Source organism: Sturnira hondurensis, unplaced genomic scaffold, assembly GCF_014824575.4.
Source record: "Sturnira hondurensis isolate 20B ecotype Veracruz unplaced genomic scaffold, ASM1482457v3 Scaffold0022908, whole genome shotgun sequence".
Lineage (NCBI taxonomy): Eukaryota > Metazoa > Chordata > Mammalia > Chiroptera > Phyllostomidae > Sturnira > Sturnira hondurensis.
The window spans coordinates 7462822-7476371 of record NW_028095539.1 but is presented as its reverse complement, the minus strand read 5'-3'; the positions used below and the strand labels follow the sequence as shown (position 1 = coordinate 7476371).

At 60.3% G+C, this 13550-nt stretch overlaps 2 protein-coding genes across 8 annotated transcripts in view; one reads left to right on the top strand and one right to left on the bottom strand.

Annotated features, from left to right (window-relative positions):
• Window positions 1-916: 916 nt before the first annotated feature.
• Window positions 917-9580, bottom strand: SPACA9 (sperm acrosome associated 9). Of its 3 annotated transcripts, none has more exons than XM_037036443.1 (4): window positions 9007-9580; window positions 4441-4625; window positions 2583-2779; window positions 917-1980 (listed from the first exon to the last, which is right to left on the bottom strand). In XM_037036443.1, the coding sequence occupies exons 2-4, from the start codon at window positions 4582-4584 to the stop codon at window positions 1647-1649; spliced, it is 675 nt and encodes a 224-aa protein (XP_036892338.1). In that variant the 5' UTR covers window positions 4585-4625; window positions 9007-9580; the 3' UTR covers window positions 917-1646. The 3 variants fall into 3 exon arrangements, with proteins under 3 accessions (XP_036892338.1, XP_036892337.1, XP_036892336.1); XM_037036442.1 differs by having other exon boundaries at window positions 2583-2785; window positions 8977-9578; XM_037036441.1 differs by having other exon boundaries at window positions 2583-2785; window positions 9007-9578.
• Window positions 9581-9687: 107 nt separating this feature from the next.
• The window catches only part of AK8 (adenylate kinase 8), a 76301-nt gene continuing 72438 nt past the window's right edge, over window positions 9688-13550 (top strand). For 3 of the 5 annotated variants that reach the window (XM_037036435.1, XM_037036437.1, XM_037036436.1), the window contains exons 1-2: window positions 9688-9841; window positions 12333-12417. In XM_037036435.1, the coding sequence (XP_036892330.1) occupies window positions 9758-9841; window positions 12333-12417 (169 nt within the window). In that variant the 5' untranslated portion in view covers window positions 9688-9757. Of the gene's footprint in view, window positions 9842-12332; window positions 12418-13550 lie in introns of those variants that run through there. The other 2 variants (XM_037036434.1, XM_037036438.1) reach the window with 2 other exon arrangements.

The following is a 13550-nucleotide window of genomic DNA, read 5'->3' as shown; positions in this document are numbered from 1 at the left end:
TCTGCTGTGTTGCTGTGAGGCGGCGCGTGGGGCCCCAGAGGGACACGTCCGGAGCTGTGGAAGCGTCGGCATGTGGGTGGGTAGGCTGGGCACTGCTGGTTTTGGGGGGAGGCTGCCAACAAGTTTCAGAATCTGGCTTGCATCCCTCTAACATCCTTTTTGTTCCGGCAAAACCTTGGCAACAGCCACAGATCCCCAGAATTACCTGCCTGCAATTCCTGCCCCTTTCCCAGAGCGGCCTGTGGGGGGTGTGCTATGTGACCTGAATCAGCACCACCAGAAGCCTCGAAGGCAGGCAGCCTGCTGGGCCTGTGCACGCCTGGCCTGGGCGCACTCACGCTCCTGGACTGCGGCTGGCACGTGGCGTTGCAGGCAGCCCTGCAGGCAGAGCCCTGAAGCACTGAACTGGTCCAGAGCTGACTGACCCTGAGCCATGCCTGCTGGGCTTTGTCGAGGGGAAGGTGCAGCTGGCATCCAGCACCTCCCTGTGCCCTGGGCGTGCAGGAGGCAGTGGTGAGCTGCCGTTGAGCGACAGGCCAATCCTGGCTATCTCTTACTTGGGACATACTGGGACAAAGAGCTCCGTTTGCAACGTGCCTCCGCCCGCTGCCCCCTGGAAAGGGATACACTGCCCGTTTTAAGGGTGAAAGCAGCCCCTTTGAGACAAAGACTCAAGTGGCAGCTGTTAATTTTGTCTGGAACATTCAGGCAATCTTGTCTGGGTAGGTTTCTAACCTGTGAGAGGTGGCTGCTGGCCGCCTGTGCCTCGGGCAGAGCCACTGGGAAGCGCCCTTTTGGGAGAGGGGTGTGCTCCTGTTGGCAGTGCTCTCGCCGTGGGGCTGCCGCCCAGTGTCCTCTGAGCTTGGGGTCAGCATGGTTTTTTCAAGGGGGAAATCCCAGGAAACCAAGCCAGGCAGACAGGTGGTAGGATACTTTTATTCTTGACAGTAGCCCCCGAGGAAGCAAGAATACGGAAGCTAGGCCGCCCCCTGTGAAGGGAAAAGCCGATAGTCAGCGCTTGGGGCAAACTCGGAAGCCAGCGACACGTTGCCGTGTCTGGGCCTCACTTACGTGGTGGAAGCTAGTAATGGTCCTGCCGGGAGCCACAAGATGGGCGTTCTTCTGCCATCTCCCAAGTGAAGGGGAGGAAAGGCAGGCTCGTCCCCTTAGGGCTCTGGTCCAGAGACCCGGCCACACTGGGGATGCTCTGCGTGCTGGCCCACAGCGGCCTGGGAGGCGGGAGCCACCCTGTCTGGCCAGGGCTGCTCGGCCTCCTGGCTCCATGGCTCAGCCTGCAGAGCTGGGCCTGCAGCTGGGCAGCCTGGCCGAGGAGGACCCGGGCTGGCCAGGCACAGCCCTGGCTCTTCCCCAGCCTCCCGGGACACCCTCCCAGTCACTCCAAGAGCGGGGCTGCCGTTCCTCGGCACAGAGCCTGGGCACCAAGGCAAGGGCACGTGAGAGGTTATAGCAAGAGCGGCAGGTGAGGTTCCCAGCAATATATTGGGGGTCCCTTTGGGGTTCATGAGAGGTGGGGACTGTTGGGGCTAGTGAAAATGGGTCGACCAGTGGGAACCAAGTGTGGCGACAGCACCCTGTGGGACGGGCCCCAGAGAGGTGACAGGTCGCTGGAGGTCGCTGGCTCAGAGTCACAGTTTCCCGCCAGGTGGTCTCCAAGGAGGTTTGGAACCTCCATCTTTCCCCCTGGGTCTGAGGCTGCCTTTCGTGAGCTGCCTACGCTGGCGTTTTCTTGGCCAAGGCCACGCGCCTCTGGTCTGGGAAGGCTGGGCGGCGGTGGCCGCAGTGGCCTCCTGGCATTTCCAGGGCTCACTCACGTGCTGCTGCACTTTGCGGGGCAGCTTCTCTGAGTGTGCGATCCATTCTTTCATCAAGTCTAGGAGGAGGGGGATGAGGCTGACCACGCCTCCATAGTGGTTCCTGGCCTCGTCGCAACTCAGGTGGTTCACCACGTCGTGAGGGTACCTGTGGGGCGGCCAGGGCCGGTGAGCCCCCAGCACTGGGACTCACCCCTGGGGCAGACAGCCACCAGGGCTCGGGCAGAGTGTTTTCCTTCGGGGCTCCCGTCGGAATACCCAGGGCAGGTGTGGGCACCATGCACGTGCCAGGCTGGGCGCCCTGGGGTCAGCGGGTTTGGGGCTGGGAACCCCAGGCTGTTCTGATGACTCCAGGACACAGTTTGTCCCGTGACTCCTCCCACCCTGTCTCAGCAGCTTCCTTGAGAATCAGGGACTCTGTGCGGTGGATCCCCAGGAGTCAGAATTAGGGAGCCCCACTGGTGGTGCCCACACCCACTGCTTTGCAGACTTCTGGGAACAGCGCTCTGGGACCCCTACCCTGTGCCCCGGGCTAGCTCCCGTGAGAGGCTCTGTGTCCCACTGTCTGGGTTTTGTAGGTCAGAGTTGTTCCACTACATCAGTGGGCCTGGGATTTCCTGTCAGCCTCGCCCGTTCGGACGCACCCGCCCTCAACAGCAGCCCTCACTCTCCCCCTCTTCTCCTGTCCCGTTCCACCCCCTGCCCTACATGCCCAGAGGAAGCCTCAAGGACAGGACCCGAGGGACTTACTTTGCTCTCAGGCCGCTCAGGTCATTGCTTTGGCTCACGAGTGTTTTGCACTTGTCGAGGAGGCCGTTGGTGACCGGGGTGCCCGAGTGCAGGGTCTCAAAGCGCTGGCAGAGCCTGCTCAGCTCCGCGCAGAGGTCCAGGAACATGTGCAGGATGCGGCGGTCTGTGGCGTTGCTGCAGTGGTGCTCCGTGTAGCTCTGCACCTGCGGGCCGGCCGGCACCGTGAGCAGCGGCCGCGCTGTGGGGCAAACATCCCGGGGCAACCCTCCAAACCCCCGAGCCCCAGGCGAGATGCCAGTCGCACTGGAGGGGTGGAATGGACAGGCCACCAGAGAGCTGACAGCATGCAGTGTCCCGGGCACGGGACAGTGTTCGCAGGCTTCACCTCGTCCTCCCCTAAACACTACTACGCCCGGCTGCTTTAGAATCCTCATTTCACAGGTGATCAGCGGCGGCTCAGAGTGGTGGGCTAACGTGCTCCAGCACTGAGGCTCTGGGCGGGGCCCTCGCCAGGCCCAAAGCAGAGGGCCCGACCCCCCCAGTTCATGCCACAGGCCCACTGCAAGGACTGCTAGGCGGGGCCACCAGACTGAAATTCTTTGCAGGTTTATTGTCCCGTGTGTCCAAGGCGGAGGAAGGGGGGAAGGCCAGGCCAAGGAACTGGGGAAATGACTGTGTGAGGACACCAGTGTCCCTACTGCACTCACAGATGGGTTGACTCCAGCTGGCGAAGCCCTGGCACCAAAGCTGCACTGACCCCCCGGGGGGGTGGGCTGCAGAGCAGGGGTGCTCCCTGAACAAGTTGGGGTGGTGCTCGGAGGAGGGACACAGCTGGCCTCCTTTCATCTCCTTTCCAGGGAGTTGTGGGATCCCCCTGGGTCGGGGGTTGTCTGTTCCAGAGTGACCAGGCTGATCCCATGACTCTGGATCTGAGGTCAGGCAAGGGCGGGAGGCCCGGCCTCGTGCTGGGAACTGCCTTCATCTGGTGGGATGCCCTTCCTCCCCAGGACCGGTGGCAGGGGCACCCCGCTGCCCGCAGCGCCCATGAAGCTCTAAGGCAAGGTTTCTGCTGTCACTGGTGCCGTTTGTCACTGGTGCCTGTGTTCCCACACCATCTGATGTGTTCCTTCCCAAGTGCAGTAGGTTTGCAAGGAGTGCCTCTGACCCCCACCCCCGACCGCGCATGTTCCCACACCAGCCTGGGGAGCCCTGGGGTACGGAGGAGCCTGAGCTGCAGCCACGACAGAGCAGCATTACCGGCGCCACGACAGCCACGTCACGCAGCGTCACCTGCTGCATGTGTGACCTCTGGCTGGGACTGGTTGTCTGCCTGTGGAGGGCGGGCTGAGGGTGGGGAGTCAACACTGGGGATGGAGAGTCAAATCGTGGGGCCCGCTGTCTACCCAGAGCCTCCGCGAGAGCTCAGGCGGGCAAGCCCCACCCTTGTGCGCAGGAGGGGCTGGGGCGCTCGGCACAGGCGGGCCCTGAGCGGAGGCTGCAGGTCCCAGCGCTCCTTCCTTGTGCTGAAAGCCCATCTGCTGCTCTCCTCACTTTACAGATGAGGAAACTGAGGCACAGTGAAGCGAGTCACTGGGCCAAGGTCACAGAGGTGCCCTGGGGCAGAGCAGGACTTAAGTCTGGCCCACTGGGTCTCAAGCCCACGTGTTCAACCGAGCTGTGACAGTTGCTCCCACTCATGGTGAGCGAGAGAGAAAGGACGGCCTGTCCTGGCAGCGGCGGTCGGAGCCCTGACTCTGACACAAACGTGCCTCCCCGGCACAGCCTTCGTTCTTCCATCATTCGAGCGAGGGCCGGGCCCGGGATCCCGGCCCAACCCGCTGCCCGCCCAGGCCGGCACCTGCTCGATGCTGGAGACGGGCCGGGTCTTGTCGTGGGCGTTTTCGCGGCAGCGCGCCAGCGCCGCAATGAAGGTGAACTGCTGCTGCTGGAACAGCTTGTACTTCTGCTCCGTGCTTCGGAGGGACCCCTTCGCCTCGTTCATGGTCCCCCTTGGCGCTCACTCCCAGGAGAACAGGCAGGCGGCTGTGGGGCGGAAGATGGGGCACTGAGGTTCAGCAGCCCCGGCCGGTGCAGGATGCTCACAGCCCCTCCCCAGGGGCGGCTGCACAATGCGGGGCCCCTGCAACCTGGGGGCAGGGACCGCCGCCTCCCCCAGTTGGTGGGGAAGGAAATGAGCCCCTCCTCTGCATGACACTTGCTCAAGACCCCCCCCCCCCCGGGCAGTCCAGGAGCAAGCGGAGCCTGACCCAAGTCCACTCTCCCTCCAAGGACACGTGCTTTGCCATAAAACACACGTGCTTTTCCTTCCACTGTGGACTAGAATTCTCCGGTCCTCTGTCCTCCCAGACTGGGTTCACACGTGCACCACCCCCATACACACACAGCCTCCAGTGCCTCCCTGTGGTGCCAGCGAAAGCCGGGTTCGAGGACTGTGCCACGGCAAAGATGATCAATTCTGTCAGCTCCAGCCAAACGGTTTGAAAATCCCGCTGCCAGTTTGTGGGGTTCTTTCTGGTGGGCCCAGCAGGTGAGGGACAGCCCTGGCCTGTGGTTTCCCAGCTCCGAGCCTGGGGCCGGGGCCCTGCTCTCCTTTTGGGACAGGGTGCGACCACTGGCCCCTCCTCCGTCTCCCACGTTAATTGCAGGATGACTGTGACTGGGAACACGCATGCTTCACTGTCCCTAGTGCCGTCCAGGCAGCCCATGGCCCCCCTCTGGGCTCTCCCCTCCAGGACATCATGAGTTTGCTGAGCACACGCAAAATCCTCCAGGCCACAGATTTGTGGCACGTTAGGGTTGGCACCCAGCAGATCAACTTCCCTTTACTTTCAGGGAAACTGGCACCCAAGGGGTCACAGCAAGCTGGTGCCACAGACCGCCTCTCCCCACCCCGGTCCCAGGCTTCCGGCTGGTGAGCTAGCACCCTCGAAGCTGCCACAGCTGGCTGTCCCTGCACCTCAAGGTACCAACACACCTGGAGCCCAGACTTGGACATACCCCCTTCCCGTGAGCAGGGGTCAGGGGTGGCTGTGCGGAGGGAGGGAGGGTGGAGTGAGATGCTGCGGGGGAAGGTGCGGGGGCACATGCCAAGCGTCCTGGCGGGTCCTAGGAGGAGAGGAGTATGAACAGGATGGAGCTGGGGGGAGGCATTTCCTCCGGCTCCAGCTCTGGCCCTCAGCACCTGCAGCCCAGAGCCCGGCAGGGGCCAGGGAGGGCGTTTCTGTAGCAAGAGGAGGTGACATTGGGGACGAAAGGAAACGCAAGGACAGAAGATGGCCAGCCTCTGGGACTTGATGGGAGCAGCCAGTCAGAGAACTTGGTGGGGTGGGGGTGGGGGTGGGGGTCTGCAGAGACGCAGCCCACGTCCTGGGCAAGGAGCTCATGGGCAGCACAGTTTCCACAAGGGAGCCAGGCCCGAAGGGACCCCTGCAATCGTCCCCACAACCGTGCGTGGGCCCACTGCAAATATAATGGAGCACACTTCCATGGCAGCGTCCGGAGGCCACCCCTAGGTGCCGCAGCACCAGGGTTTGCTGACAGAGCTGCACAGCTCCACCAGGGCCTGGCTGGCCCAGGGCCAGGTGGGGCGGTGGCGCACAGCTCAGCCTCCTCCCCATGCCGCACCTCCTCCATCTGGAGTGGGCAGCGGGAGGAGGGCCAGGGTGGTGGGGACGCAGTGGGGGGCACTGCTTGTTAAACACCTGCCGTATCCAGTATCCAGCTGAGGTGCCCTCCCCCGCCCCTCCCACCTGGAGGAGGGTGTGGCTTTTTGTTGTGTCTCCCCTGGCATCGGGTCCTTGGGGCCTGGACTGGGGTGTGGCGAGTGAGGCACTCAGCTTGGGGCAAAATTCAAGGGGGTGCCAGACAACTAACTAGGCAATCAAGATGGGCAAAAACATTTAATGCACTACTGTAAAAAATAAGTTAACGCCAGAAGTTCCACAGAGAACCAAGTATGGGAATTTCGAGTACAGACGTCCAGGCACCTTGCCATTGTGGAGCCTGAGGCTGACGGGCAGCTCGGTAATAATGATCCTTTTAAAGCCTTGGTGTTTCTTTTTAATTAAAAAAAAAGATTTTATTTATTTTTAGATGGGGGGAAGGGAGAAAGAGAGAGAAACATTGAAAGTGTGGTTGGCTCCCAACCCAGGCACATGCCCTGACCAGGCATTGAACTGGTGACACTTTGGTTTGTAGGCCGGCGCTCAGTCCACTGAGCCACAGCAGCCAGGGCAAGTCTGTGATTCATTTTATTCCAGATGAATTTCTGTGTCAACTTAGCTTTTTTAAAATACTGCATTAAAATGTTATTTTCCTGATTACTGAAGTGTGGGGCACCCCCTTAAGTTTACCTCACTGGCCTCACCTCATTGGGGCCCAGGGCTCACACACACCCCCCATATGGAAGCCACCAAGGAAGCTCCAGTGCAGTGCGCAGCGGGTGCTTAGGGAGGGGCCAGCCCGGGGGTCAGTGCTGGGGTCAGCGGCCGAGAACCCGAGTTCCAATGCCACACAGTCCTGGCTCCAATCTTGGCTCCCACGCTTCTCGCTGGCCTGGTGTCAGCTGCTCCCCAAGGCCCGGCATTCTGTCGGCTCTGGAACCCTGGCTGCGCCCTACCTCCAGTCCTTACCATGGCCCTGTGGACAGGGTCCCACAATTACCCCATTCAATAGGTGATGGAGCTGAGATCAAGTGCCTGGGAAGAGAGCAAACCAGGGTTTCCTGCTCCCCTCTGCCTGACTTGGCAAAGTCTGGGCTCTTTATATCTCCCTCCTTCCCTTGGGGATGAGCTGTCATAGAGACAAACATGCCAGACGTCAGACTAACTGCAGTCAGGCGTCGGGGGGCCAGAGATGCTGCTTAGCCCTCCTAGGGACCATGCACTAGCTGGACCCCGGGGCCTTGCTTCCACTCCCGTGAGATTGTTCTGTTCCCCATCCCAAAGCGACAAGGGCCAGCATTTGGAAGCTGCCCTGTGAACATGGCCCCTGCTAGCCTCCTGGGGCTGCCAAGCCCTCAGGAGCACAGCACTGCCTCGCCTGGTGGCCCCAAGGGCCCCTGAGAGAAAAACTGGCTCGGCCCTTGATCCTAGTGACTTGTGACATGCATGCCAGGGATGTGGTGAGAGCAGCTGTGATAATCTATCCAAAGTGATCACCCCTTGAATGGGGCTGGCTGCAGCCAAATTAGCTGGGATGAAAGGCACAGGGTGTAGGCACTCCTCAATCTGGGGGAGGAGGAAGGAAAAAATGATTACCCAATAATAGGTTTTGGCTTTAATTGATTTGTATTTTTCCAGGCTGCTAAAGATGATTAAATCTTCGTATGAAAAGTGCCTAGGGCTCAAAATAAATGAGGAGAAAGGCAAGTCATTTCAGAAATGTCCAGGAAGCAAGCGAACCTCTCTAGTGCAAATTGCAAGCTTGCTTGTTGTGTTCTTTGTTCCGGGGGAGGCAGCCTCCTTTCTTCCCCGGCTGTCTCTGCAGTTGGGTCTGACAGGCCTGCAGACTCCGAGGTGCCGTTCTGAGCGGGAGGCAGGACTCAGCCTCTCCCCCGCTGGAGGGCGTGTCTCTGGGCTGCTGACTGGTGGAAAAGGCTTTGGCTAGGAGTCCGGACACCTAGTTCTAGCCTTGACTCTGCCGTTAATAAGTGGCCTTGGCCAACAATTTCCCCCTTTCTGGGCTTCAGTTTACCGCCCCCCCCACCCCCGGCCATAAAATGAGTATGGATTAGTGGCTTTTCAAGGGGCTTTTGGATTCTGATGCTCCGTGACCAACGACCGATGAGGAGAGAGGCCCAGAAGGGGGAAACGACTTGGCCAAGTATTTTTCACCATGCTGTTCCTCCAAATTCTCATGTGTAAAATGGGAATGAAGGTACGCACTTCTCAGGGATGGTGCGAAGATGAAATGAGATAATACTAACAGTAGCCCCATGCAGCGCGCCCTTACCAGATGCCAGTTTCTGTCCAATACTTCCAGATATCATGGGGTCCTCCCATAAGCCTCACTTCATGGGGGAGGAAACTGAGGCAAGGGGCAGGCTCACACAGCTAGTGGGAACGCAGCCACGATCTGAACTCTGGGCAATGTGTAATGACCAGGTCATGCGTGCACCCTCCCCCAAAATGTGCCTGAGACCCCCCGATGAGGCCACAGAGAGTTCAGAAACGGTGCCTCCCATCAAGGATGGCAATGGGAGTTACAGCTCGCAATTCAGTGCTCGGCGGATACCTGCACGGCCCCGTCCCACGGAGGATTAACGCTACCTCCACCACGTTGCACCCCCAACCCTTCCGGGGCAGCAGCAGAGGCGGTCCAATGTACTCTACACTCTCCCCCCGCCCCAAGTTTCCAAACTCGGGGCTTTCACCTCGCTTGTCTTATAGCAGCCTTCACTCACAGAGCTGGAGTGCGTCCTTGGATATCTTGGGCCCGGAGGAGCGGGAAGGCCCTTCCCAGGGTTTGGGAGCCGCAGCAGGGTGTAGGGTGTGCAGGTCTTTCTGAGAAGGGGCGGGGCCACAAGCCCAATTGTTACTGCGGGAGCCATAGCAATCAGGTCACGTGGCAGCCCCGCCCGGCTCCCGGAGCGGCCGCGGGCTTACTGGCCCTCCGTAGACGTGAGTTGGTCGTAGGGTTTCCAGCGGAACTCTTGGCCCTCAGGCCGGTCCTTTGGACTCCCTTCCCCCCTCAAATATCCTCCTCTACCTCTAGTTTTCATTTTAAAGATGGGGACACTAAGTCCACAGAGCTTAATGGCCCTCGGGGCGCACAGGCAGAACTCGAAGCAGAACCCGACCCCCGGCCCCTCGGGGGGCGCCGATGTGCTCTCGGTGTGTTGGCAGGTGTTTCATCACTGGACGCCCCGCCCGGCGCATCTCTGGTTCTCGAAGGCCACAGCTGGAAGCCACCTCAGGTGCCCCGCGGAGACGCGCCGAGGGGACAGCGCAGCCAGATGGGAAAGCACTTGCCCAGGGCCGCTGAGCGCCCAGGCGGAGGAGCACTAGTTCAGGCCCCTCGGCGCGCACCAATGGCGTCAGGGAGCGGCGCCCCTAGCGACGGCGGTCACTAGGGGGCGGCGCGCGCTGATGACGTCATGGAGCGGCGCCCTTAGCGACAGCGGTCACTAGGAAGCGGCTCCGCTTCACTGCAGCATGGACGCGACCTCCGCTCCACACCGCATTCCCCCGGAAATGCCCCTCTACGGGGAGACGAACCACATCTTCGAGATGATGCAGGTGACCTGGACATCCCCACCCTGTGGCCACAGTGGACGGAGGCCCTGGAACCCCTGTGGCGGTACCAGGGGGCGCGCCGGCGAGCCGGCAACAGGTGGCCCACGTTTGTTAGCCACGAGGTTGCGTATCTTGGGGTGTCTGACTCTTGTACCGCCGTGACCCTGAGGGTCCCTCGATCTGAAGACACCCCCGCCCCTGTCCCGCGGGCCCAGGGAAAAGAAGAGGGGCAAGCCGTCCGGGCCAGAACGGGGTCCCGGCTCTGAGCCAGCTGGCCGGAGGACCGGGAACAAGGCCGCCCCTTTCCCAGTTCCTCCATGTGTGCAGTGTCCGGCTGCAAGAGGTGGTCTCCGGAGGGCGCCCGTGGCTCTGGCAGTCCCGTCCGTCTGCAGTGCTGGCTTCCGGGCTTGGCAGTGCCCGAGTTTAAGGTGACAGGCCCATCCTCTCAGAGAGCCGCCTCCGGGGTAGCATCCCTGCGGTTTGGAGAGCAGCGTTTCCCATCCGGACCTTCCTTCTCAGGGCCAGGAGCTCCTGGCCGCTCCCAGGCTCTCCTCCTGGTTCCTGACCTCTCTGGCCCCCCTCCCTGTGCGACCTCAGGCAGCACGGTACCCAGCGTGTGTGTAGGTGTCACTTCTGCCCCTCCTGGAGAGAAAGGCTTTCGGGAACTGTCCAGCACTCAGATTCTGAGGGCCAAGGGGAAGCTGGGGCCCAGTTTCCAGAGCCTTTGTCTGCTGCTCTGGGTCTGCCCCACCCCCAGAGGCTTTACCCTGACACCTGTAGTCATTTGAAACTGAACGGCACACGGGAGAGCAGAGCTCAGCCAAAACCCCGAGTCTCCGACTGCTCAGCAAACATAGGCTTCCTTCGGAGGGTGCTAACTGATAAAGAGACGGAGATCTGAAATTGAGTGACCGGTCACTCAAAATGGCGAGCTGAGTTGCAAGTCGTCAGGGGTGGGGGCGGAGGGTAAAAGAGACCAGGGAGCACCCTGGTCTGCCCGAGAGAGCTCGGCGCGTCCCCATCATGACTGTTGGAAGGTGCAGCCCCAGAAAGCTCAGTCCAGCAGCTCCAGTCCTCAGTCGTTTGTAGGCTCCTGCCATGGTTTTTACCGTTTCCACTTTTAAAGTAATTTTAGACCCACAGGAAGCTTCAAAAAGTAAAGTTCTGGTGTGCCCTTCCCCTTGCTCCCCAGTAATAACGTCTAAGTGAATGACAGCACATTGTCAAAGCCGGACAGTGAGGGCAGCACAAGGCTGTGAGCCGGACTAAGGCCTGAACTAGGCTGCCCCCGCTTCTGTCCGCACCCACTTCTTTCGGTGTGTGTGCCACTCTCTGGGGTGGGGTCGCCTGCATGGGTTCACGTACCTGCCAGCACATTTCCATTGAACTTCACCATTTCTTTAAGTCAACCCCCTTTCAGAAAATGAAGTGACGTATTCTGTCTCATCCTAAGCAATATCCTTGAAATCATAGGCCTGATGTGTTTCTCAAATACACACTAGATATGCTACTATTTAAAAGGGACATTGAGCCTATTCGTCTGCAAACCTTCGAATGTCGTCTCACGCCACTTCACCAGTGACCTATGACCAGGGAGGCCATGCAGCTGTGCAGTTTACGGGCAGGGTTTGGGGTGGGAAGCTTAGGCCCAGGGAAGGACTTGCTGACTTGCTGGTGAGTTTTGGAGTGAGCCTAGGACTTTTCCCAGCTCAGTACCTTTTACTGACCCACACCCCTCTGCCCCAAAGGGCTGACTCTCTCCGCCTGTCCCTGGGGCAGAAGGGGGCTCCTGTTTCACCTGCCCAGCTCCTCGTGGCTGGCAGGCTCACATCTGTGCCTTTTGTTCCGGAACCATGGAGGCTCTTTCCTGTGAAATTCAAGGGCCAGGCCATCCCAGGACTATTTAGGTATCTAGCTGGCAAATATTCTGCCTCACTCCAGAGAGACTTTGGGAAGTCCCTTTAGAAATGACCGTGTCCCTGGCAGACATCTGCATTGGCACTTACTGTGATTGTCCCGGGCACAGGGACCAGGTTAGGCAGTGGCAGGACACATGGGGGCTACAGGAGGGTGTGGCAGGATTTACCCAGTGACTGGTCAGGAAGGTGTGCTGGCACTGAGACCTGGGGATGAGAGGAGCCACCTTTGCTCAGGCTCAGAGGTTCATGGGGAGAACAGAGAGGGCTGGTCTGAGAAGCACAGAGGGAGCAAGGGGAGAGGGCCCTGGGACTGCCTGGGTCAGGGGCATGGTCCCTCCAGGTCTCCCCAGCAGTCCCGAGCAGCCTCTCAATCAATGCCTCCGTTCGTGTGGACCAAGCGGCTGCCATCTGGGGCAGGGGCTGGGTCCCAAGGGAAAGGCGTGTTGGTGGGGCACAGTGGAGAGATCAGGCCTCCTAGCCTATGTCCATGGCTACAGGTTGCTGGGCCACCTGAGCCGGGGTCGTGAGTGCCCCTGCAAATGTTAACCACCTGGGTGTCCACCCTGCGCCCACAGAACATGCTGGAGCAACTCCTGATCCACCAGCCCCGAGATCCGGTCACATTCATGATCGATCACCTGCAGCGGGACAATGATAACGGTGAGCACTCCCCCCGCCCCCTCCCCCCCAGGGAATGGGAAGGCTGTGAAGGACTCTGTACTACTGCGTCTGGAGGGAGATCAGAACGGGGTGGGGTGAAGTTTTGACAACTTGGGCTGGTGGTTAATTGAAAACGCCTTAATTTGGGGGGAGCACAACTAAAAAAGTCTCTCGCTGAGCTTTTGAAAGGAAAACCTCAGAGTGGCCCACAGAATCAATTATTAATGCTTCCGCACACCTCAGCTGAGGGCGCCCGTTGGGTTTAAGCTCTGCGATTGCTTGGCAGGTGGAAAGTTGGTTTCTGGTCCGCCCGGACAGCAGCACTCGGGCTTTCCTGCTGGTCTTGTTACCGGCGCCCGTGAACGAGCTCTGGCTCTCCCCACGCCTTGGCCTGAGCACAGGTGGGGCGACCCCAGGCCAGCGCTCGCACTGGGGAGTGGGGCGGGCCCAGTGGGACGGCTGGTCCGAGGTGCTGGGAGGGGAGGAGAGGTGTCCATCCTGTGTGAGCTGTCGGCAGCACCGGCTCCTGGAGCTTTGATGTTTCTTTCATCGGAGCAGCACTGCTTTGAAGGGGCCCCCCAGACCCCCGTGAGGCCTGCGCTCCGCACGGCCTGTCAGCCGGAGGCCTGAGATGCTCTATGGTGGGGTTCAGAGGCCTCAGATGATACAAGATGCTAAGTAGCTTAAAAAAGAGAGGGGTGGGGGAAACTCCAGGCCTGCAGGTGAGCTAGTGCACCTGGCCTTGCCCTTGAGCTCTGCCCGCAGGTTTCCCAGTGTTGGTGTTGGTGCCGGTGTCAGCCTTGCCCACAGAGCACTGGTGGGATGGGGGGCAGGGACGGTTTGCAGAGCTCAGCCAAAGAGACCAGCGGTGCCCTTTTCTGAGCCTCCGGTTGGGTGGAGTTGAGAATTGGTGTTGACTGTGAACCTATGTGCCCCAGGTGCATGCACAGCTGTGGCCTCGTGGGGCCAGGAGGGCCACCTTCTCCAGTTGTCCTTCTCGAGTTCCCGGTGGGACTCGCTTTGCTCCTCGGAGACCGCTCTAAAAGGCCTCCTCCGGTCTCTGGTTCACACACGTGGGCACCTACCTGCTGTGTGGGTGGGTGTTAACCACCTTCCTTCCTGGGGGGCTGGGA

Coding starts and splice junctions, on each gene's coding strand:
- SPACA9 (XM_037036442.1), bottom strand. CDS start 4,584: ATGAACGAGGCGAAGGGGTCCCTCCGAAGCACGGAGCAGAAGTACAAG. Junction 2,786..4,440: donor CCGTCTCCAGCATCGAGCAG/GTGCCGGCCTGG, acceptor GCCGGCCCGCAG/GTGCAGAGCTACACGGAGCA. Junction 1,981..2,582: donor CTGAGCGGCCTGAGAGCAAA/GTAAGTCCCTCG, acceptor GCCGCCCCACAG/GTACCCTCACGACGTGGTGA.